Source organism: Chelmon rostratus, chromosome 7 (assembly GCF_017976325.1).
Source record: "Chelmon rostratus isolate fCheRos1 chromosome 7, fCheRos1.pri, whole genome shotgun sequence".
Lineage (NCBI taxonomy): Eukaryota > Metazoa > Chordata > Actinopteri > Chaetodontiformes > Chaetodontidae > Chelmon > Chelmon rostratus.
This window is the reverse complement of record NC_055664.1, coordinates 4189623-4212539: the sequence shown is the minus strand read 5'-3', so window position 1 is coordinate 4212539 and position 22917 is coordinate 4189623. Positions and strand designations below refer to the sequence as shown.

At 43.8% G+C, this 22917-nt stretch overlaps 1 protein-coding gene across 9 annotated transcripts in view; it reads left to right on the top strand.

Moving 5' to 3' along the window:
* The window catches only part of phldb1b (pleckstrin homology-like domain, family B, member 1b), a 107772-nt gene that overhangs the window by 36296 nt on the left and 48559 nt on the right, over nucleotides 1-22917 (top strand). For all 9 annotated transcript variants that reach the window (XM_041940746.1, XM_041940749.1, XM_041940754.1 and 6 more), the window contains one exon: nucleotides 15141-15266. In XM_041940746.1, coding sequence (XP_041796680.1) covers nucleotides 15141-15266 — 126 coding nt within the window. The remainder of the gene's footprint in view (nucleotides 1-15140; nucleotides 15267-22917) is intronic.

Below are 22917 nucleotides of genomic sequence, written 5' to 3'. Positions count from 1 at the left end.
TGTGGTTGTGGTGGTGTTAGCTCTCAGCACTTGTTCGTATAATTTGCGGTGGCCGGTGGATGGTGTCACTGAAGTTGTGGAGGCTAGTAACAGGGTCATTTACAGCGGACTTAAAGGCTAGTTTATGTGACTAGCTAGCATAGTGTGGGCATTAGTTGCCAACGTGGGAAATACACACTGTTTTCTTAATTGCGAACGTTACTCGTTGTCCTTTTTGTTCGTTTATGTCCGAACTCCCACCTTCGCCAAACTCCGTTTAAACATCTGCCAACTTTGACTTGTGCGTTCGTATTGGTAAACTACACGTATTAAAACGTTCCTTACGACTTTCCATGAATTGTTTAGGAGCCTTTTTTTATTCCGGCTAAACAATGCTGACTCAAGCTTTTAGAAATTCAACGTGTCCTTGCCTGCTCACAGTTTGGACGTCCACCAAAGTTTGCACTGGAGTGACTGCTCGCCGTGTGAGAACATTGCAAAAGTTCTGATTTTATTCATATTAAGAGCTGCTTCGGATTATTTCTTATGCCGAATTTTTCTAAATATCCTTTTGACATCATTGAGCTGTTAAGGTCCCACCTCAAGGCCAGCACGTTTTGTCTAAATGCAAGAAAATTCTGAACTGCCAAATTTTTGAACGGAGTTTGGTTCGTCACTCTACGCAAGCGACATGAACACCTGCCCCAACGCTGCTGTCCCCTGCCACTCAGTCAGCAGTGCTCTAAGTCCTAACTTCCCCCTGCCTCCATGTGAGTTCTGTTTATAGACTACAAACATATACAGTCTGCCAGATCTGCAGATACCCCCATCCAGCCGAGCATGAGCGGACCTCACTGTGTCTGTCTACTGTTACACTGCTATTCCTGGTTGCCAATGTGACCTAACCAGGGCTGGGAACTGGAATGGAATAGAGCTTTCCTTTCATGCATTCTCCTTATTCAGGGGCCTCTGGGTCCATGAGCGCTGATCATATTAGACCGTTCAAACCTGGGACCTCCTCCCCAAGCCACTGTGCTGCACACGCAGCTCTAAAAGTGCGGTCTTTCTCTCTCCACCGCTGCACCTCCTCAACATCTGTCATCTCTGACACATTGTGTTGACCCCATTGTAAAGAGAGGATGTGAGGAGTCAGGGAGAAGCCCCTCTGCAAACAGTCATCGGGCTGCTGTGAATGTGATGTGGGCTCCCAGCGGGCCCACTGCACCGGTCAGACATGTCAGGGAAGATGGGGGCGTCTCAGCACAGAGAGAGAGGAAAGGAGCTGGTAGCAGCTGGTGTGTGTGTGTGTGTGTGTGTGTGTGTGTGTGTGTGTTCCTGCATGTTGTTGTTGACACAGTCTTTGACCGTACATCCTCTGACTATACCCAGGTCAAGGCAATGTGTTCAAATGAGACGTGGTTGAATACTACAAATACCCCAGTGCCTTGAGTTTAGCAGGGTTGTGTTCACACTGCAGGTCTTTACACTGAATTTCAAACTGCTTACCAAATCAGATTTTTACTCGAGAACTATGACTAACAAAAAGGCACCACACCTCCTCTTGTATCATCCCCTACTGGCCTCAACACATTTTGATTAAAGTACTTGAGCCTGAGTTTTATTGACATAACCTCCCATCAAGAAAAAAATAATAGAAAGTCTCTCCCAATGCCTCAACTCAGGGTATCTGTCAATATCCAGTACTGATCCAGTATCAGTGCTCTCTTATTCCAGATATTGAAATCAGTGCGCCTCACTGTGTGGGACTCATTGGGATCAGTTTTATGGAGATTGTTTTATGAAGCCAGGGATTACTGTGGCACCTAAAGCTGAGTCAGTGACCTGCTGTGACTGAATGACTTTAGGTGATAGTGGAAACGCTGGAATTTATGATGACACTGACCAAGAGTATTTCATGTGGATTGGTCACTGATACTCAGCACTGATACCTGTCTGGCACATTGGAACGATGCATCTCTGATTCAGATCGTAGCAGTCTTGAACAACTTGACTGTAGAATGTGAGCCTCTAAGCCTGATCCTGTTCCACACATCCGATCTGTTGTCAAACTATGGCTGCACAGTTCTGCCTAAAAATGCTACAAATTTATGCTCAGTGTTTGAGCGATTATTCATCCAACTTCAGCAAAGCAATTCTCATATTGAACATTTTACGTCAAAAGAAACACACTGTGATTTGAAGCACCAGAGAAAACAATCTAAATCACACCTGATCGAGCTAGGATAAACTTGTCAATTCAGTGATTTTTTCGTAAACCTGGACATGCTCGTTGCCACTAAGTGACAGGTTTGGATGTAGACAGAACACAATCCAAACCCAACATGCCTACAAGCAGTGCACATGAAGGGAGAGCGGGAGAAAAGTAGCACACCTGAATAAATGGACGCATCCAGACTTGGCAATTAACTGATTGGCAATATACACATTAGGCCTCTTTGAGCAACAGCCCACCTCTATAACACATGAAGGTTTAATATTGATTGCCCCTCAGGCCTGCAGCCATCTGCCTCAGGGAGCATGTTTAACAGCAGGGGATTGGCTTTACTTGTTCTGACAAAAGGGAGGAGGGGGGTGTGGGGGGGCAGGGAACATCTGTTCGGACAAGTGGTAACCAGCCTCCGACACGTTGCTGCGATGAGCATCGGCGGGCTGCTGGATGCTGCATCTGGTCTGTGGGATGAAGATGATGTGAGCGTCATTTGTGCTCATTAGTTTTTTTTAAAGGGGCAGGCGGCAGATTTCTCACCTGCAGTTCAGTCCTGAGGAGGAGAACTGTGACCGTACAGGTAACTGCAGAGCCAGCTGCATTATGAGAAGGTTAGGATTTGACCCACACGAGGGGCTAACAGTCAGACCGTCTCAGCTTCTGCTGCTTTGATTTGAAATATTCTTCTGTCTCCTGTGAGTCCTCCAACTTTCTGGAAGTACAACTGTAAATTGCTGGAGTGCAGCTTTACCAGAAATGAGTCTGGAAATCAGATTTTAAAGAAAAATCATTTGGATTGTAATGAATAAATTCTTTTTCTGGTCAGGCTGGTTTGAGCCCTTTTATTGCAAATTTAGTTTAATTTAGTCCCATTTTTGAGGTCTTTGTAGTTCTATCTAGTTCTTTGAAACAGTTACATTAGAAAACAATGCACTTTGCTTGTTTGGTGATAGACGTTATTTGATTTTCATAAATTAATTGAGAAAAAATATAAATTCAAATATCCGGAATGAGAGATTCTTTTTAAACAAGATGCACATTGCAGATGTTTACTGTAACTTGTGAGCACAGTTTGTAAAATGGTAGGACACAAGTTATTACTGGATTTTTGTACGTGACCCACATTCAAATTGAGTTAGCCGCCCAACATAAACCCCAAAGCCTGTGTGTGAAGCAGCTGCCCAGGAGCAACCGCTGTCTCCGGATATCTTCCATCGTGGCATCTCACTGGCGTCAGACATGTGATCACTTCTTCCAACCTTTTTATTTGTTCAGACAGTTATTCCCACATGATGGGAATGCAGGGTTAGACCTCTCATCCTCCTCTTCCTCCTCCTCCTCCTCCCCCTCCCCCGTGTACTCCTTTCAAACCAGCCCCATATCTTCCTCTGGTATGTGCGTCTGTGTTTGATGGCCCCTGGCTCGAGGAAAGGCAGTCATTGATTAACGGGTGGGTTCGACTCTCTGGCCTTTGCTGCGGCTGTAAACCATCAGCTTTCTATAGCAACCGTCGGCCGTCGTTTTAAGCATCCCTTTGTCTGCAGCTCTTCCGTGCTTTAGTGACGTCCCATGCTGGTGGTTTAGTGGTGACGCCTTTGTTTGTTGCGCACAACAGTAAAAATCACAAAAGTTTTTCCTCATATTCAGCTAACAGTGAATCAAAAGTTGTAGCTACTCCAGAGACTTGGCGAGGGGAGTGCATTTCTGCTGACAGGGCCAAGGTGTAGCACAGCTCCATAAATATATAGAGTCCTGCAGTGATTTGCTGCCATTTGAATCACAGTCAGGACCGAGGAAGGCAGGTTTCTTCAGTTGCTGCTGATAGTAGTGCTCTCATCATGGTGTTGAGTGGAAAGCTTTAGCTTTTCTCTCGGCTTTTGCAGAGGAACAGGCTGTACTGTATGCTGTAAATAGCTTTGGGCATATATTCTAAGATCTTTCTACATGGTGTGGGATTTAAAGGTACTCTAAAGCCAAACTATGTAACTTCTGAAAGAAGAAATAGCACCTTTTTCCTTTTTCAAATGAAAAGTGGAATTCATAAGACGTACAATGAACCCTGCTTAATGTCAGCTAATATTAACAAACTTAGGAAAAGCATCGCTGCAGTTTGCCGACTGATTGCTGCTGTTACGTTTGCATGTAATATGTTACAGATAAACACTTAACCACAGATAAAACAAGATGTAAACACTGTGTTTCTCGTCAGGAGAAGGTCTCTTGTTTCCTGTGTCTGGTCCGTCATGTGTTCTAATCGTGAAAGTCTTTGGAAATGAAGGGATGTGCAGTGTGCCATTATCCAGGCCAACGTGGCCATAGTTTAAAGACACCTGAAATGTAGCTTTAAACAGACTGAATTGTCATTTTCCTTCTCGCTCGTGTCCATGTTAGCAGTTTCTGTTTGTGAAGTGGGGATTTTGCTCTGACCAATCAGTGGCGGTTTGACCAGTCGACGAAATGTTCAGTCGAAGCAGGAGTAGTTTGCAGTAGCAGTTCATCAAACAATTCTGTCATATCGACAGAAGAAGTTTGTGCTGATTTTGGAGTCTTTTTTTTTTGTTATTCATCTTCCAACAACCTGTGTTGTTGCAATACATGATTGTGGCTAGTCTGGAATAAACAGAGGGACAACTTAGTTGGCATGACTGGTCGGAACCGATGTTCTTCCAATGTTCTTTGTGCAGTCCTGTGAACATGTGCATGGATGAAGTGTGTTTTCACAGCTTCTGACAGGCAGCGTGCTGCAGAGGGAACAATGTGACAGCAGTCAGCACTCCACAGAGCCACTGTTGCTGACCTGCATTTCCAGAACAGAACTCTTTGTCATATCATGATACGTGTAAGCAACACTTGAAGAGGCTAACTAAACTGACTAACTGCATGAACTCATTCTGGTAGTATGTGAAGCGTTCTCGCTCTGACCACCTCGGGTTCCTCTGATCTAATCTTCTGGGAAATGTACTTGAGGCTAAGCCGACACAGTGGAAAGATTTAATGTGGTCATACCAGAGTGGAGGAAAGAAAAAACACGGAGATGTTATTAGAGAAATGATGGAATATTGGGTCCACAGACAGACCAGGGCCGCTAACCACTTCTCCTTTTAATGCCACAATACCCTGGAGGCATGATTCGGCGTTGACGCAGATTGGCCTGAGTGGTCCCAAAGGAATACTCACACAGGTTTACAATGATCATTCCTGTCAGCTCTGGTATTAAATCAATAGCTTAATAGATGGTCCCTGATTTACTGTGAGATCCCATCTATTTCACTTTATGTAGACGACTGTGACACGGGATTAGAAAAATCTCCTTTCAGGACTTAAATCTCACATGTTGGAGAGTCCCTAGGCTCTATGACAATGGCAGCCCCTTTAATTAAGATAAGGTGAAGCTGCTGAGTGCAGGCGTTCCAGTTTTAATGCTCCGAACTGAATTGACTGGATGGATTCCAGGAATTATTTAGTGAGTGGAACAGGAAAGAGGTTTGGCATTTTTCTCCACTGATGTCAAACCAAATGTCAGTCCTGATACCACAGAGATAACTTTTATAATGTCCTTACTTAATTGGTAAGTAGGAGCATATTTTTCTTCAAAAGCCTTCTTTTTAATAAGGCCATCAACAAAATGTAGTGTAATAGGGAAAAATATCCATTACAGTGTCCTCAAATGCCATGGTGATGTATTTAAATAGCTAGTTTTGACCAACCAGCAGTCGACAACCGAATGACATTTCTTTCACTATTGCAGAATTCTGGGAAAAGCCACAAATCTTCACATCTGACAGGCTGAAATCTGAGAATTTTTGCCCTTTTGGCTTGATAAATGACTTCAGCAATCAACTGATTATCAAGATATTTTATGTTGATCAACTGATCGATTAATCAAGAAACAGCCGCAGCTTTGCATCAATGCAGATGGAATCTCTTTAGGTTTTGGATGCTGGTCGGTCAAAACAAGCAATTTGAAGATGGCTCCTTGTGTTATAGTCCCTATAGTCTTATTTTGCCTGTACAAATTGAAACTGAAACAAAAGTCCCTTTTTGAAATCCACATCGTCCGTCTTCATTCTGCACCTGAAAGGGTAAAGTGTGGCTCTGTTTGATGCAGAGGAAGGCCCCTGTGTTTTTTTTATTTTACTGACTGACAAGTACTATATATAGATTTTCACCTTGGCTCAATGTCTATCAATCCTTGTTTGCATTACAGTATGTGCTCTATAATCCACTTATGTGTCTTTGCAGTTTTATTAGAGAATGGGGTTATAGCGTCCTTGTGGGATGGTAGTGATGATCTTTATGTGCCCTCACTCCTGAACACGTGCCAAATGGAAAGCTCTATGCAGATAGAGGGGTTGAAAAGATGACATAATGAATGATAGCCCTCATATACTTGAATGTGGTGCTATTAAAGCTTATTACTGGTTTGTATTTGGTTAAAGTGGAGCCACTCTGGAGCCCAGTGCGGGGCTCAAAGATGCTGTTCTTGCAGTAATGCTCAGAGTGCACTCACTGTGATGACGGCAGTGATTAGACTGATCCTTCCTGGAGTGTTGAGGGAGAAATTGTTCCTCTCACACTGCTCAGGGAATCAATCTAACTGATTAACCGGGTGTGGGGGTGTGGGTGGGGGGTTCACAGCACACACACATGCACACACCTCCGCTCGTCTTCCTCTATGTGAGACCAGTCCCTCTTACCAGCATTGCCTGTCCTTTCCTGTGTGACTTCATTGCAATTCTGAAAATGGGAACGTGTCATGTTTTCCTCTGGTGTTTGAAGCGCAGATGTTGATTAAACAGATTCTGCCGCTGGTTCTTGGAGGACTGCTGACATGCTTCTCCCAGGTTAGAGCGCTCTCATGTAGGAGGCAAGAAAGAGAAGAAGAGATAGCAGTGTGTTTTACAGAACGAAAGCCAACGTGGATCGTGCCAGATGCGGAGCTGATATTTTACAGCTGCACATGAAACCAAGCAGGAACAGCACTGATCCAAATCACCCATAATGAACTGTTGGTGACTGATAAAAGTGAGTGATGAGGTGAAAGGAGGAGCGTTATTTTAAGTTGGAAAAGGGTTCAATTCAGTGCTGTACTGTAGTGCTGGTTTCCTAGTCTATTTTATCCAGTAATGTTGGGGATGTGCGACTTCCCTCAACATGTCTTTTTAAAGTAAAGAACGTGTAAGCTATTCACAGCCACAACCCTCACATCACAATACAATAATTCTGTCCCAAAGTCATTTGCATGCCCAGTCTCTTACACAGTGAAAGCCTTTAAATATGTGCAGTACAGCCATTGTTTCCTGATGAAGCCCATTAACTAATAAAAGACAGGAAGTAAACACAAATTAAGTTGAGCCACGCTGTTTGTTAAATCTCTGGAGTGTCATTTAAAGTTCCAGTAAAACTGCATTTATAGAGTGTTTGCCTCCTTGCGTTAAAGGGCCACTCCACCAAGTTTCTACATCACGTTCAGTTTACTGTCATGAGGAGTACGGCTCGACCTGTCCAACAGCTACATAATGTCTTCTGTGGCCTGCAGGGATCTTTACAAGGTCTGATCATGTCATCAGGGGTATCAAGGTTTAGGCTTGAGACCTGAATACCTTAATAGAAACCTTGCATTACAAGCTGTAGGTGTGGGGTTTGAAAAACATGGAGAATTAACATTGCTGTCGAGTTGCATCATGGGAAACATAGGAGCTTGACCCGTGCTAGTGACTAGAAGTCAGCATATTTTGACCCCTGCTGCTTCGATATTGACTTCGATGTTGCCTCTTTGACTCACACAAGTGCTGTGTTTGTTTGGATGACAGATCCAACATGGGGAGAGAAATATAGTTTGAATTTATTGGGCAGGCAGCTCTCAAACATCTGCCCTGGGTGCAGGCTGGAATTTGTATTAATGCCTCCTAGTGCGTCAGAACCAGGAGATAGAAAACAGACTTTCTGCTGTGCAGACACTAAAAGTAATTGGACTTTGATGTAAAACAAATTTTGTAGATTCTTTTACATTTATTGAGACATATTTGTACTCATGCTACCATGGAAAACCAAATGAATGTTCCAGTTTGTTGGGACTTGAAAACACACGGTCTTGCTGAGCGCCTAGAATATCGCAGTCAAGATGTTGTGCTGTTGTGTAACACTGGAGTTTTCACGAGGCAGTGAAAGAGGCAACAACACCAGCAAGCATAAACACTGTGGACTGAGACACCATATAAATGTGCAGAATTTATTAGACAGTGAATCTGATGTTGTGGTGTGATTTGTCTGTTTGGAGCTCGTGTTCTGTCAAATATATCAGACAGAACACAGACAAACACATGAGAGAAAGTGTTGTAGGGAAAGGAAACATCCGACCTGTCATTTAGTCGTTTTTATAGGGTTAGGGTTAGGGTTAGGGTGGATAATATCAATGGTGCATTTTCAGCTGATGCTTCTGCCCCCAAGTGGCCGATTATCTATCAGTGCTGCTTTAACTGAAGCTGCAGAAAGACAGAAACAATCTGTGTCTTAAATTTTCATTGTATTAACAGGAACGAGAAGGTTGCCAGTGCTTTCATTCAATCTGTGCACCTGCACAGACTGAAATTGGCAGTTTCAGCATTAGAAAGTTGAATAGAAACAGTTTAAACATGCAGATGTTAACCTGCAGAAGCCCATTCAGTGGTACTTTATCTTAATCAAACCCAGAGCACACGTTTCAACATTTGTCCTCCATTTATCCCTGTGAAGCAAGTTCGCAGTCCCTCACTGAAGCAAAGGTTCACAGCTGCAGCTGCAAGTTTTGAAACAGAGTTTCCAAATGTCAGCGCGACCACACGTCCTGCTGTGGGGAAAGCTGATCACCCGAGAGTTCAACCTCCGTCTCCCCTGGGCTCACCCTCCCTGTCACCTCAGCTGGTTGGCTCTGATGGTGACTGATCACCACGAAGCCTCACGAGTTAAACCCGAGTTCGCCCGGACCACCTAGGGAGACGTATGCTTGATATGGTGGAGGGAAAGAATGTGGTGTTGTACATCATCACCTTAACTCACTGCTAACAAGGTGTCTGGACAGCTAGGGGCAGATTTACTGACAAATATTTAGCCCTTTTGTGTAGTTTTTGGGAAGATAAAGCCATAAATGTGTTGAGCCACCTTCAGACATGCCAGAAAAACAGACTCATCCCAAACATCTTTCACTTAAAGCCCTTCCAGTCTAAATAACGGACTTAGTGGTTTGAGGCGCGGTTAATTTCTCTGTGTGGTTAGGGTTCGGCATCTCTTTTCTCATTAACCGCCCCGCCCAGCGGTCTTTTTAATAGGAGAATGGCATGTCTGCAGCAGATCTGTTCAGAACTGGAGATAAGGTGGGAAAACCCCCACAGTTTGGGTGGAGGCTGGAGACCAGAAACAGACGCTATTTCCATAAAAAGACAGTTGAGATAAGCTGACAAGCTCCTGTCCTGCCTGCTCCCTCTGCAACGTTTTATTTGAAGGTCTTAAATGTTGTTGAAGCTGGAAATGTCGCAGCAGATGTCTCTCCACGCATCAATCATATCCAGTTTATTGACTTTACACCAAGCGGATCCATTAAATTACCTTTCATTCCTGTAATTGCAATATGAAGTACAGCAGTTTCTCTGTGTCAACAGCGTGTGGGTGCTCTATAATGAAAAACTACATGATTTATGATCCTAACCCTTCCCACCCCCTGCCCGCTGAATATGATACATGGCCCGTTTAGAGCATCTCCATATTCTGACCTTTTCCAGAGACCTGGATAAATGCTCTGTGTCTCACAGCGCCGTAAATCTGTCCTTATTTTGTGGAGATCTATTGTCTGACGCTCCCTGAAGTGACTCCTTGCTGCGGGAGGCTCCATCGTGATAAGTGGCTACGTGGTGTTATAATGGCTGAATTGATGAGCGCTAATTGGCATCAAGAGACTGCCAGTAATGGACTTTAACGACAGTGGTCCGCTGGCAGCTTAAATGGATGGATTGATTAGGAAAATAGCATGTGTTCAGCTGCAGCCCATGTATTGATGCTAACAACATCGGCTTTGATAATGAACTGTAAATTTTTTAAATAAAAAAGTCATGATATGTGAGTTATTATTATCAGTAAAAGGGCTGATGTCATGCTGACATGTGCTTTCTGACTGGAGATCATAAATAATGTGATTTGATGTGTCAGAGATAATCTGAAGGGTAACGACTGCGTAGACAGTCAAATATTATCCTCGCTGTTCTGCGAAAGCTGCTCTGTGTTTTCAGCTTTCTGTCAGTGGATGGTACAGTCAGTCCACACTCCCCCCGGGCTTCTGAATGAGCACGTGTTCGGTGTGTATACACTGTATGTGTGTGCTCCGCTTTGCTGACTCATCGTGCGCTAATCCCCGGTGGCCTCTCTGCTGTCGGTGACCACACACACACACACACACGCACACACTCCCGGCGCCCGGAGGCTGCTGAGGTGGAAGGTCAGGCTCCCTCGGGGGCAGCAGAGGACTCAGCCAGCGAGTGAGTGTCAGCTGCCAGCAGCAGTTTGTGCTGAGAGAACAGTGCAGAGAAAGAGAAATGTCTTCCAGTGTCTGTCAGCCTGCAGCGGCCTCCGCACCGCTGGGGCCTGCATGTCCACACGGTAACGCCACACTGAACACTGCAGTCTGCGCCGGGTGGGATTTACTCACACATACACTACTGTGCATGGATTGTGGAAGTTGTTTGTCCGGTAACTATATCGCACATGTGGGAAACGCTGCTAAATGCAGTGCATCTGGGAGATATATGTGTGTGCTACCAGAACAAGTGCTTTAGTTGGATACATTTCATCTCCAATTGGGTGTGGTGATGCTGATGTCTCCCCTGTATTCCTGAGTGTGATGGTCCAGGCATAAGCATATTGTATACTAAGATAAAACTTGAATATATATAATATAATGCTATAAGATGGAAGGAAAAGGAGGTTTGATACTACAAAATAAAGGAATTATTTGCAATTTTGTTGGAAAACCACGGTTTTGCATCAGAAAAGAAGGCTAGAAGTGACCATGCCGGCGGCTCTGTGAGGCTGTGCTTGTGAAAGCAGCATTCTAACATGCACACAGTGACACTGATAACATGCTGAGGTTTAGCACTTATGTTCACCATGTTCACAGTCCTAGTTTAAGCATGCTAACATGCTGCTTATCTGTTTTATATATTTTGGTCAGACAAAACAAGACATTTGAAGTCATCGTTAAGGACTGATTAATTGGTTGATTCATTAAAAAAACACACTAGTCACTGATGAAAATTAGTGGTAGTTGTAGGCTTTGTCCAAGTATATGATTCCAATTAAATTGTTATTTAAAATGTACATAAAGAGTTATTGAATTTATTGTTATGTCGTAGTGCATTTACTGCTGCTCACTGCGAAATGAACTGGAACTGTAGCTACTGAACTATTATGTATTTAAAATGAAGTGGTAGGATACAGCACAGGGCTCTGATGCATTATTCCAGTTTTAATGGAAAACCATGATAGCCAATAAGGCTATAGGCAATCAAACAACTTCCCATTGGCTGATATATTTATTTGGTCCTAATAAGAGGCCCATATTGGCAAAATGTATCATTTATCCATACAGGTGTAGTTATCGACCCTGGTCTTCATTGGTTTCCAAGCACACACGTCCTTTGTTTGACGGAACTGCTGAGTTAAACTGATGCAGCGTGCACCACAGCCGTCAACAAGCCCCTCCAGATCTCGCTGCGAGAGGTGGGTTTGTCCTGACTGCGTCAGAAAGACGCCACTTCAGGCCATGTTCTTTTAACCAGCATTTTTGTTGGAAGTGACTGAACTGATCTTCTCCGGTGAGATCATGTCGGTGCACGTCAGACGCAGGAGTGTGTGCTGTGAGTCAGGGAGGTGGAGGCAGGAGAGGGCTGCTGGCAGAACCCAGAGGAAACAGGAGCTAGGTGAGGGAGTCGGACGACTGCTGAAGCGGAGAGCATGAAGACGCGGTGGCTGAGCTGACGTGGCTCTGCAGACCGCAGTATTAACATCCTGACGACTGCTTCCAAATATCCTATTCAGCAGCTTTGTCTTTTTCCCTTTCATGACCAGACTGATGGTGCGCTCATTTTCCAAATATCGACAGGAACAATTTCAGCTGTGGAAAATACCAACCAAAATTATGTTGAGGATAGCGTCGTAACCACCGAAGGAAACGCTGATGGAAATTTAAAAAACCGGCCTCTTCGCTCCCCGTACAGAAACTGATGGTGAAAAAGAAATCCTAATGCAAATAAGCAAAGCGCTGCATTTGGATGGCTCGTGTAGGCTTGTGGCATTTATTGTACCAATATAAAGTATCAGTTTAACTGGAGCTTTGCACCACCACTGTACTAGTCAGCAGTTCTTCACAAGCTGATGAAATCCTGACTAAATGTGCAGAATACCCAACTGTGTGACAGACTTTTACAAATGTCTGTAAAGCATCATTAACGGGCACCAGGGCCTCTGTTTGTGTTGAAGGGACTCCAAGATCAGGTGTCACAATGAGCCTTAGTCCTGCAGACAAGATCTGTACATTACAAATCATTCAGAGAAAGTTCAGTTTTTTTTCTGTGTTGTGCACTGTGGTCCATAAAGGCACTTTTTCTGGTCCCTCATGCTTTTACTTACCCACTCAGGCAGCAGAGAGCGATGAAAGAAAGTGGGCAAGTTTCCCCATTTGGAAGGAATGAGCTAAGAAGTCCAAAAGTAACTAGAAATTTCAAGCTAGAATACACAATGGCTTCATTCTGCATATTCAAAAGCCTTGTGTCTCCACTCTCAACTTAAATAATGACTGGGGGAAGGTCATATAAACTCACAAAGAAGTGTGTGAAGTTTGAAAAATGGAAGCACTGACGAGCGACAGCTGAGTACGGGGTGCGTTCGTCCAGTGAAATGCACAGAATAAACTGGTATAGACAATGTATTTTGTGTGTGTGAATGAAATAGTGGCACATATGAATAGAAAAAATACTGGTCTATGGGCTGCACGTAACGCCACTCGTCAAAACTGGACAAACACCTGTTTGTGATCATTGTCGCTCAGTTGTGTCCTTGCCCACAGATCCTGATGTAATCAGGTGCTTTTTTTCCCAAGCTGTCAGTGTGTGTCCGTCCAAAATAAAAGGGCATCTGGCTTTGTGGGGCATCACTGCAGCCTCTTGTGTAATGGAGAAGGTGCTGTCTTTACCTCAGGCTTTGTGTTCTGCGCTGACGACAGGCGAGGATCTTATCTGTGCCTGCGCCGGAAGACCTTTCCCTCGTAATCTCTGCAGGACAATGGTGCTATATTGAGAAAGCAATAAACATGAGATTGCTTATCTATTATTGAGCTCGTAGCACATGAAGAGGCAGAATTAGTTCTGTGCATTATGTGCTTTGACATTTCAGACCAGGATAGTGAGTGGATGTGATTGATAGCACCGTAGAGACAGAGTGTGTTTGTTGGGTCTGAGTTGTGTCATGTTAGTGAATACAGGCCTAATCAGCATGTGGGTCAGCACTGTAGTCATCCTCTGTGCCTTCAGCTTCACATTAGAGACACCTTCATCAAAAGCAGCATCAGCAGGCTATTGTTATGCTTTGTTCTTGACACTCTGTGCACAGGAGTGAACAAAACCACGCAGCCACCACGTGGACAGTGCGGTTTACCTCTAACACTGAATCATGGGAAGATTTGTGAGCTGTCTGTCAAACATATGCAAATTTGTATGTAACTTATCAAAGCAGCATTGGGAATAAGTGATTTCTTTGGTCACTTTGGAGCAGTGAAAATAGGCTATAAACACAAAATTAATATATTATCACTCAAAAGGTGAATATGTCAGACCTGTTATCATCAGGTGCTTTCATTGTATTGTAACAGCACTGCACACATTATAACTAACAACAACAACAAAAGCACGTGTATGTAACCATCAACCTGACTGTGATGAGATGATGGCAGAAACCTGAAATGAGTTTCAGGCTGTATGCCATAGCTGAAGAACGTCTGACAAACAGAATATATTTAGCTTACTGTGGGCTTAAATACCCACCGAGACAGCATCTTATCTTCTTGATTGGATGTATTTCCTGTAGAAGCAGGATGTCAGGGCGAGGCACATCAGATAGCTCAGCTGTGTAAACCGATGGGATTTCATTCAACGAGAGGAGACAGACTCATTTGATGCTGGGCATATTTCACCGATTAAAATTTAATTTACACTTCTGATGCGGCTTCCTGCTTCCCAGAAAGGAAAAGAATATTGTGAGAGTTATAAATGTAAAGACAAATACGTGTTTTTGTGCAAATCATAAACACACTTCTTGTAAATCTGTACTGGCTGCGGTATTCCTCATCTCAGTGTATCAGCTCCGAGTGTCATCGGTCATCGTGTGACTGTGTTGGCGACGCTGAACGCTGCTGTCTGAGTCAGCGTGGCCTGTGTGTTTTGTTGGTTCCTGTTTGGGCACATGGCGCTGCTTTCACCGCCGCTGCTGTCAGAACAACTCTGCCGTCTGTTCGTCACCTTGCTGATTCCCCTGTAGGCTGCTGTGACGGTGCTTTGTGCCTCTGTCCAGTGTGGATTCTATGAGCGGTCACACACACAGTTTTTGAACGCTGTTTTCGGTCGGTCAGTTGGAAAATCGGATCTTTGCAAGAGCTGAAGATCGATGGCGCTCTCGTGTCTGTACTGTAAATGAGCCTAGCATTGCTTTAAAGATCCCCCTCCCAGCACCTCTCCACCTTATTAATTGTTGTTGCTACACCATTTTCTCAGTGTTACCGGGCCAAATTCTCTTCAGCTTTAAGATAAATTGAGTGAATCTCCTCTCTCGACTCCTTTTAAGCTCTTCATTTTATCACTTCCTGTGAGTTCTGCGAAATCAAATGAATGCAACTGATGTGTGTGCTGTTTTCCAGGCTGTATGCTGTGTTTTGGCCAGTCAGCCTTCTTCCGCTTCAACCACCCTGAAGAAGCCTTCAGGATGAAGAGCATGGTGCCCCAGGGAGGAGGCGTCTCCACCGGGGACTACAGACTACGTCCAGGTACTGTATGATCATGCATGGCTCCAGTTTTTGGCTGTATTTTCAGCCTGTTTTCACTCAGCAGTGCTACCTTAAACATCATGTCAGGGCTTCCTTCTTCCACAGACATGGGCCCGGTGTGAATAAAAACACACTGACCTTTTGTCTCATAAATAATAAAGCCTAAAAAGACAAGCTGCCTCCTGAGGCTCCAGTTTCAGCTTGGCCTGTGTGAATGAATGGGTCGGATTGTTACAGAGCCCAACAGCCGGGTGATGAGGTGGAGCAGCAGGGCAGTGTATTTTACAGGAGGATGTTTGCACGGCAGTAAACCTGTGGCATTTTTCCTTTTTTTATATAGCCTGGCAAGAGTAGAAGAAGTGTTGAAGTGCAGTGCTGGGACTTGGCAGATCTTGCTTTTGTTATGATTATTGATTGTTTTTTCTAAAATTAATTATTGGTTTAAAGTCAATGCATTTTGAGTAAACCCACCTAAAGAATGCACTGAGTTGGTTTCATTAACTTTTCTTCTCTGAGTATTACATAGCAAATAAAACCTCCTGATCATATTGAAGACCCCAAACTGGCCACATTTGTAACTACGTCAAACAAATGCATGAATTTCCTGTTATGCCTTTTTGCGGCTCTGTTACAGGACCGCTGTTGTCAGAGTCGGCCTTTAAAAAGCAGTACCCGCTGAACTCTGCAGCCTGACTGGTGCCCTGCTGGGACCCGGTGCTGGAGTTTACACCATGCATGTTTTATGAGCATCTCATTCCTGTGCGTCTCCAGGCAAAGTTGTCAGCTTCTTGTGTGTGTGTGTGTGTGTACCTGTTAGTGTGTGTGTGTTCTGAGCGCTCCACCAGGCACCTGCACAACTGTAAGTCTACCTTTTCTTGGCTGGTTCTGCAACCAGGGATCTGTCATAGCATCTAGTTATTTCCCTCCTTCTACTGTCGACGCCGCCTGCCATTGGGGGATAAGTATAGCACAGGGGCATGCTGTCTGCTGTGGACTTCCTGATCCAGCAATGAAAGCCTTCCGTTGTTTAGAAACGTACCATTTTCCTCAATTATGCATTCCTGAATTGCATTTAGATGACATGTGCATACACCACTCCCATGATAATCTTGGTATATCTGTCATATCTGCTTGGAAACACAAATTATACTTGTTATCTGTTTATATAAATTCTAAAGCCTGAGCTATTATAGAGGGCAAACCCAGCTGAACCCAACTGATTTACTTTTTATGAGGATATACGTTTCCCTACGTTTCTGCTTCGTTTTCCAGCTTTTTGGGTGCAAGAGCTTGTCACTGTTGAACTGCAGTATAATGCAAACTGGACCCCATATTCAATGAACATATTCCAGTGACAGTTTCTCTAAAAGGGGTAAAATGTAGTATTTGTAGTAGTTAAAGTATTTGAACCCATAGAGCATTCACACTCGAGTCCTCCCCTGGCTCAGCCAGCTGGCTCCACACACACACATTAATGGAACAAAGATCATTTACTGACATGGATTATTTTTATTGGATATAAAGGTTCACATTTTGACGCAGTTGTGTTCCTCGCGGCTTGAACAGTACCCTATAAAAGTACACCTCAGTGCCCATTCTTCCAATGCAATGTTTGTACTTCTATAATTACCGAATTACCTTCAAAAGTACCACAGTGTATTTAGAACTAATAGAATAATTATTAGAGAATGAGAAACTGTACCTCCTTCTATTTATCTGTGGATTTCCCCGTCTTCTGCAATTTGAAATGACCTAGTCTTGGCCTGGGGAGGGTGTTTAGATGGAATGGATAGTGGAGACAGACCAGGCAGTCAGAGTCACGAGTGCCTTAACAAAGACCTGATCCCTCACTGGCTTCCCACCCTCTAACAGTACCATACAGTACGTGTTCTGTGCCAGGCATTAAAGCTGGACCTCTGCAGTGGTGGACCAGTGATTTTTCCCTCTGCACCACCTTGAAACCTCAGCCAGTGAGCTACCTTCACTGACTGTAGTAGTTTTACCTTTTTTCCATTCAGGCTGAATTGATGCAAATATATACTATAACTAGAAAATTCCCCCTGGGAAATTTTGAAAGGGACACGGGGTGCGTTCGAGCCGACAAAATTATCTACGTTTTAAAGTTTGAATGAAGTCTCTAGGAGAAACTATGGTGATGCAGCGGACAATTGAAAAAGGCTGCAATGTGAGAAAACGGCAGATATCAGAGGCAGTCAGTCCCTGATTAATGAATTGCTCCCAGCTGTGTTTCTGTGGCTTTCTCCTTGTCTGTCTCTGTTGATCACCTCAGCTGTCTGTGTCTGCTTCTCTCCTCTGCTTCATGTCTCTGTTAACATGAATTAATGAACTGAATCAATAAACATGAATGGAGCTAATGCTAACAGAGCTAGCAGAGCTAACACTAACTGAGCTAACAGCTAACGGTGCGAATATCGCTAACGGCGGTAGCGCTAACAGAGCTAACTGTGCTAACAGAGCTAATAACGGCGTTAACAAGGGGGCGGGGGGATGGGGTTTTCATTATGCATTTGTCTGTGTGTGTGTGTTTATGTATCTGTCATTGTGTGTGACTGCGTATGTGTGTGTCTTCGTCTGTTTCTGTGGCTTTCTACTTGTCTGTCTCTGTTGATCACCTCAGCTGTCTGTGTCTGCTTCTCTCCTCTGCTTCATGTCTCTGTTAACATGAATTAATGAACTGAATCAATAAACATGAATGGAGCTAATGCTGACGGAGCTAACAGAGCTAACACTAACGGAGCTAACAGCTAGCGGTGCGAATAGAGCTAACGGCGCTAACGCTAACAGAGCTAACTGTGCTAACAGAGCTAATAACGGCGTTAACAAGGGGGCGGGGGGATGGGGTTTTCATTATGCATTTGTCTGTGTGTGTGTGTTTATGTATCTGTCATTGTGTGTGACTGCGTATGTGTGTGTCTTCGTCTGTTTGTGTGTGTGTGTCTGCTTGAACTACACAAGCAGCCCAACCTGCTCCTACATGGAGATGTGTCTGGTATATGTGTGTCTGAATGTGTGTGTGTGTGTGTGTTTGTTTGTGTGCGTGTGTAACTTCTGCCCCACCTGCTGATAATTACCTCTCTACCTCTCCCACTTTTTACCTGTTCCTGTTCAGTTTTGACGTGCTTGTTTTTAATCACTTTTTAGCTGTTGGTTAGCCCTGCTTGTGTGTGTGTTTGTGTGACTACTTTCTCAACCTTTTTGGCAAAGCGCTTGGTGAAGCTGAGTTTAACTGTTTGTTGGATGGAGATTGTTTTCAAACAATGCCCTTGTTTTGACTGAGCTCGTTAAGATAATCATTCTCAGGCTTGTTGTCCTGCAGATGTGTGTGCGTGGGTTATTGACCGGTGTGTGTGTAAATGACAGTTGCACCTGTTAAACTCCTCCCTTGAAAAGCGGCTTTTTCGCTGTCGGTTTCTTCCGAACAACTTGCGATTGTGTCAAAACCGTAGCTGCTATCAAAAAACCGATTACACTGTGAGATGCGGACAAGTCTGGGCCAGATGTACGTGTGTTTTATGTCCAGATATTCTTTAGAAAAATGACAAAATGGTCGACTTAAAAAGACTCTGCGACTCAGAGAACAGGAGTTTGTATTGTATGCAGTGAGATTTGGGTTCGGCGAACCTCCTGAACTAAATCCTCTGGTGAGAGAACCGTACCTCGTATCAGAGTGTACTATAGATCATCGGACTCCCGAGAACTTCCTGAGTCCGTCCATCTCCTCGTTTTATTCCTGACACAACAACTTTTCGTTTTATGGCGATCTAAAGACAGGAGGCATTTCTGCTTTGCTCACAAAACAGCTCTGAATTTTAACATGGGACTTAATGGGAGAACAGGAGGGCGCTGGCTGCACAAAACGTCTCACTATTTAAATTCAGTAAGTCTCTCGGCTTTTTCGAGGACATCACACGAAAGAGGACAAGTTTGTCTACAAAATGAGCCCAAAATTATGCGTGTAGAGTGTAATTTGTGGCCGTAGCGACGAGAAAAAGAGAAGATTTTCAGATCGTTTTTAGACTCTGTGCCACTCTAGCACGCACTCTAGCACGAACATTCCGCGCAATACACACCCATTATAATCTCAAAATTTCCCGCCAAACGATCACTGTCATTGAACAGTGACTGATCAAAAACTATAGGACCAATCAAAATGTGGATGAACACACCAATAGACCAGACTTGGGTCTACATTTTAAAGTTGAAATGAAGTCTCTCGGTGAATGTATGCCTGAGCTACAGATGTTTGAAAAACTCCAATTTCAATCTTGTTTTTTTCGCCCGTCCCATTCATTTCTTATGGGAAATTTATCGCAGTTTTTCGCGTCTTACGACGCGAAAAACTGCGATAAATTTGAGAAAAGTAATAGCACACCGATCCCGAACAATACGCACGTTTTGATATATAATTTGCGAGGGTTTTCTCAAAGCTGTGGGACGAGTTTGAGGACAAAAACTTGGAGGAAGATGAAAAATAATAACTAGAAAATTCCCTCTGGGAAATTTTGAAAGGGACACGGGGTGTGTTCGAGCCGACAAAATTATCTACGTTTTAAAGTTTGAATGAAGTCTCTAGGACAAAGTATGGCCGAGCAGCGGACAATTGAAAAAGGCTGAAATTTGAGGAAATTTCCCCATTCATTTCTTATGGGAAATTTATCGCAGTTGTTTGCGTCTTACGTCGGCCTTTGATGGTCATAGCTCGAAAACCGTAAGAGATATCAAAATGTGCCGAGGGTCATTTTGAGCCGACAAAATTATCTACGTTTTAAAGTTTGAATGAAGTCTCTAGGAGAAACTATGGCGAAGCAGCGGACAATTGAAAAAGGCTGCAAATTGAGAAAACGGCAGATATCAGAGGTAGTCAGTCCCTGATTAATGAATTGCTCTCAGCTGTGTTTCTGTGGCTTTCTCCTTGTCTGTCTCTGTTGATCACCTCAGCTGTCTGTGTCTGCTTCTGTCCTCTGCTTCATGTCTCTGTTAACATGAATTAATGAACTGAATCAATAAGCATGAATGGAGTTAATGCTAACAGAGCTAACAGAGCTAACACTAACGGAGCTAACACTAACGGAGCTAACAGCTAACGGCGCGAATAGAGCTAACGGCGCTAACGCTAACAGAGCTAACTGTGCTAACAGAGCTAACAGAGCTAACGGCGTTAACAAGGGGCGGGGGGATGGGGTTTTCATTATGCATTTGTCTGTGTGTGTGTGTTTATGTATCTGTCATTGTGTGTGACTGCGTATGTGTGTGTCTTCGTCTGTTTGTGTGTGTGTGTCTGCTTGAACTACACAAGCAGCCAAACCAGCTCCAACATGGAGATGTGTATAGTATATATGTGTCTGAATGTGTGTGTGTGTGTGTGTGTGTGTGCCTGTGTAACTTCTGCATTTGTGTGACTACTGTCTCAACCTCTTTGGCAAAGAGCTTTGTGAAGCTCAGTTTAACTGCTTGTTGGACGGAGATTGTTTTCAAACAATGCCCTTGTTTTGACTGAGCTCGTTAAGATAATCACTCTCAGGCTTGTTGTCCTGCAGATGTGTGTGCGTGGGTTCTTGACCGGTGTGTGTGTAAATGACAGTTGCAACTGTTAAACTCTTCCCTTGAAAAGCGTCTTTTTCGCTGTCGGTTTCTTCCGAACAACTTGCGATTGTGTCAAAACCGTAGCTGCTATCAAAAAACCGATTACATTGTGAGATGCGGACAAGTCTGGGCCAGATGTACGTGTGTTTTATGTCCAGATATTCTTTAGAAAAATGACAAAATGGTCGACTTAAAAAGACTCTGCGACTCAGAGAACAGGAGTTTGTATTGTATGCAGTGAGATTTGGGTTCGGCGAACCTCCTGAACTAAATCCTCTGGTGAGAGAACCGTACCTCGTATCAGAGTGTACTATAGATCATCGGACTCCCGAGAACTTCCTGAGTCCGAATATCATCTCGTTTTATTCCTGAGACAACAACTTTTCGTTTTATGGCGATGTAAAGACAGGAGGCATTTATGCTTTTCTCACAAAACAGCTCTGAATTTTTACATTGGAGTCAATGGGAGAGCTAGAGGGAGGTGGCTACACAAAAAGCCTCACTATTTAAATTCAGTAAGTCTCTCGGCTTTTTCGAGGACATCACATGAAAGAGGACAAGTTTGTCTACAAAAGATCCCAAAATTATGTGTCTCCTATTCACCGTTTGTATTTTACGGCAATTTTAGAAACACATTTCAGGCGATTTTTCACCGGCTGTCTCACTCTAACTTATGACATCACCCACTGTAGAGGGAGAGATTCTGAGCATTTTTGTGAGAAACTTGATGGTCTTCAGATGGTCATAGCTCGAAAACCGTAAGAGATATCAAAAAATGTGCCGGTATTAATTTTGAGCTGACAAATTTATCTACGTTTTAAACTTTGAATGAAGTCTCTAGGACAAAGTATGGCCGAGCTGCGGACAATTGAAAAAGGCTGAAATTTGAGGAAATTTCCCCATTCATTTCTTATGGGAAAGTCTTCGCAGTTGTTCGCGTCTTACGTCGGCCTTCGATGGTCATAGTTCGAAAACCGTAAGAGATATCAAAATGTGCCGAGGGTCATTTGGAGCCGACAAAATTATCTACGTTTTAAAGTTCAAATGAAGTCTCTCGGTGAATGTATGCCTGAGCTACAGACGTTTGAAAAACTCCAATTTCCATCTTTTTTTTTTCGCCCGTCCCATTCATTCTTATGGGAAATTTATCGCAGTTTTTCGCGTCTTACGACGCGAAAAACTGCGATAAATTTGAGAAAAGTAATAGCACACCGATCCTGATCAAACCGCACGTTTTGATATATAATTTGCAAGGGTTTTCTCAAAGCTGCGGGGCGAGTTCAGGGACAAAAATTTGGAGGATGATGAAAAATAATAATAATAAGAAGAAACGCGCGGGATAGTAATAAGTGACTCGGGGCTACGCCCCGAGTCACTGGCTCCTGCAGCAGAGCTGCAGGAGCCAGTGCCTCGGAGCGTGCCCCGTGTCCCTAATAATAAGAAGAAGAAGAAGAAGAAACGCGCGGGATAGTAATAAGTGACTCGGGGCTACGCCCCGAGTCACTGGCTCCTGCAGCTATTTCATAGCTGTAGGAGCCAGTGACTCGGGACGTTGCCCCGTGTCCCTAAATATTAATGTTTCTTGCAGCATTTTATTATATCCCACCTTGCCTGAATAAAGAGCCTCTCTGCTAACATCCAAACATTATTGCATTGTTATGAAATACCCTATTTGCAAGTGAGGCGAGCAGTACATCACAATGTTGGGAAAAAAAGAAAAGCTTCTGAATTCTTGCAAGTTTGGAAAGGTTGAGACTAACCACCCAATCAATTTCGAGCAGAGAAGGTGCTTTGTTGTACGATCCAAATGCACACATCTGCCCTCACAAAGTCCCATTATGTGCCTGTTATGGTCCGTTTCGGCAAAAAAGTGCTGCTCAGTATAAAAATGTCCTCTTCCTGTGTTTCTGTGTTAGAGCGTGTGAAGCACTGCAGTGTTACTGTACCTTTGTGATGCCAGTCACTCTCACCTGTCTGTTGTTTTGGTGAGCTTTGCCAGGTCAGTGACGGCCTGCTGACCAGCTGTCTTTCAGCTACCACCTCTTCA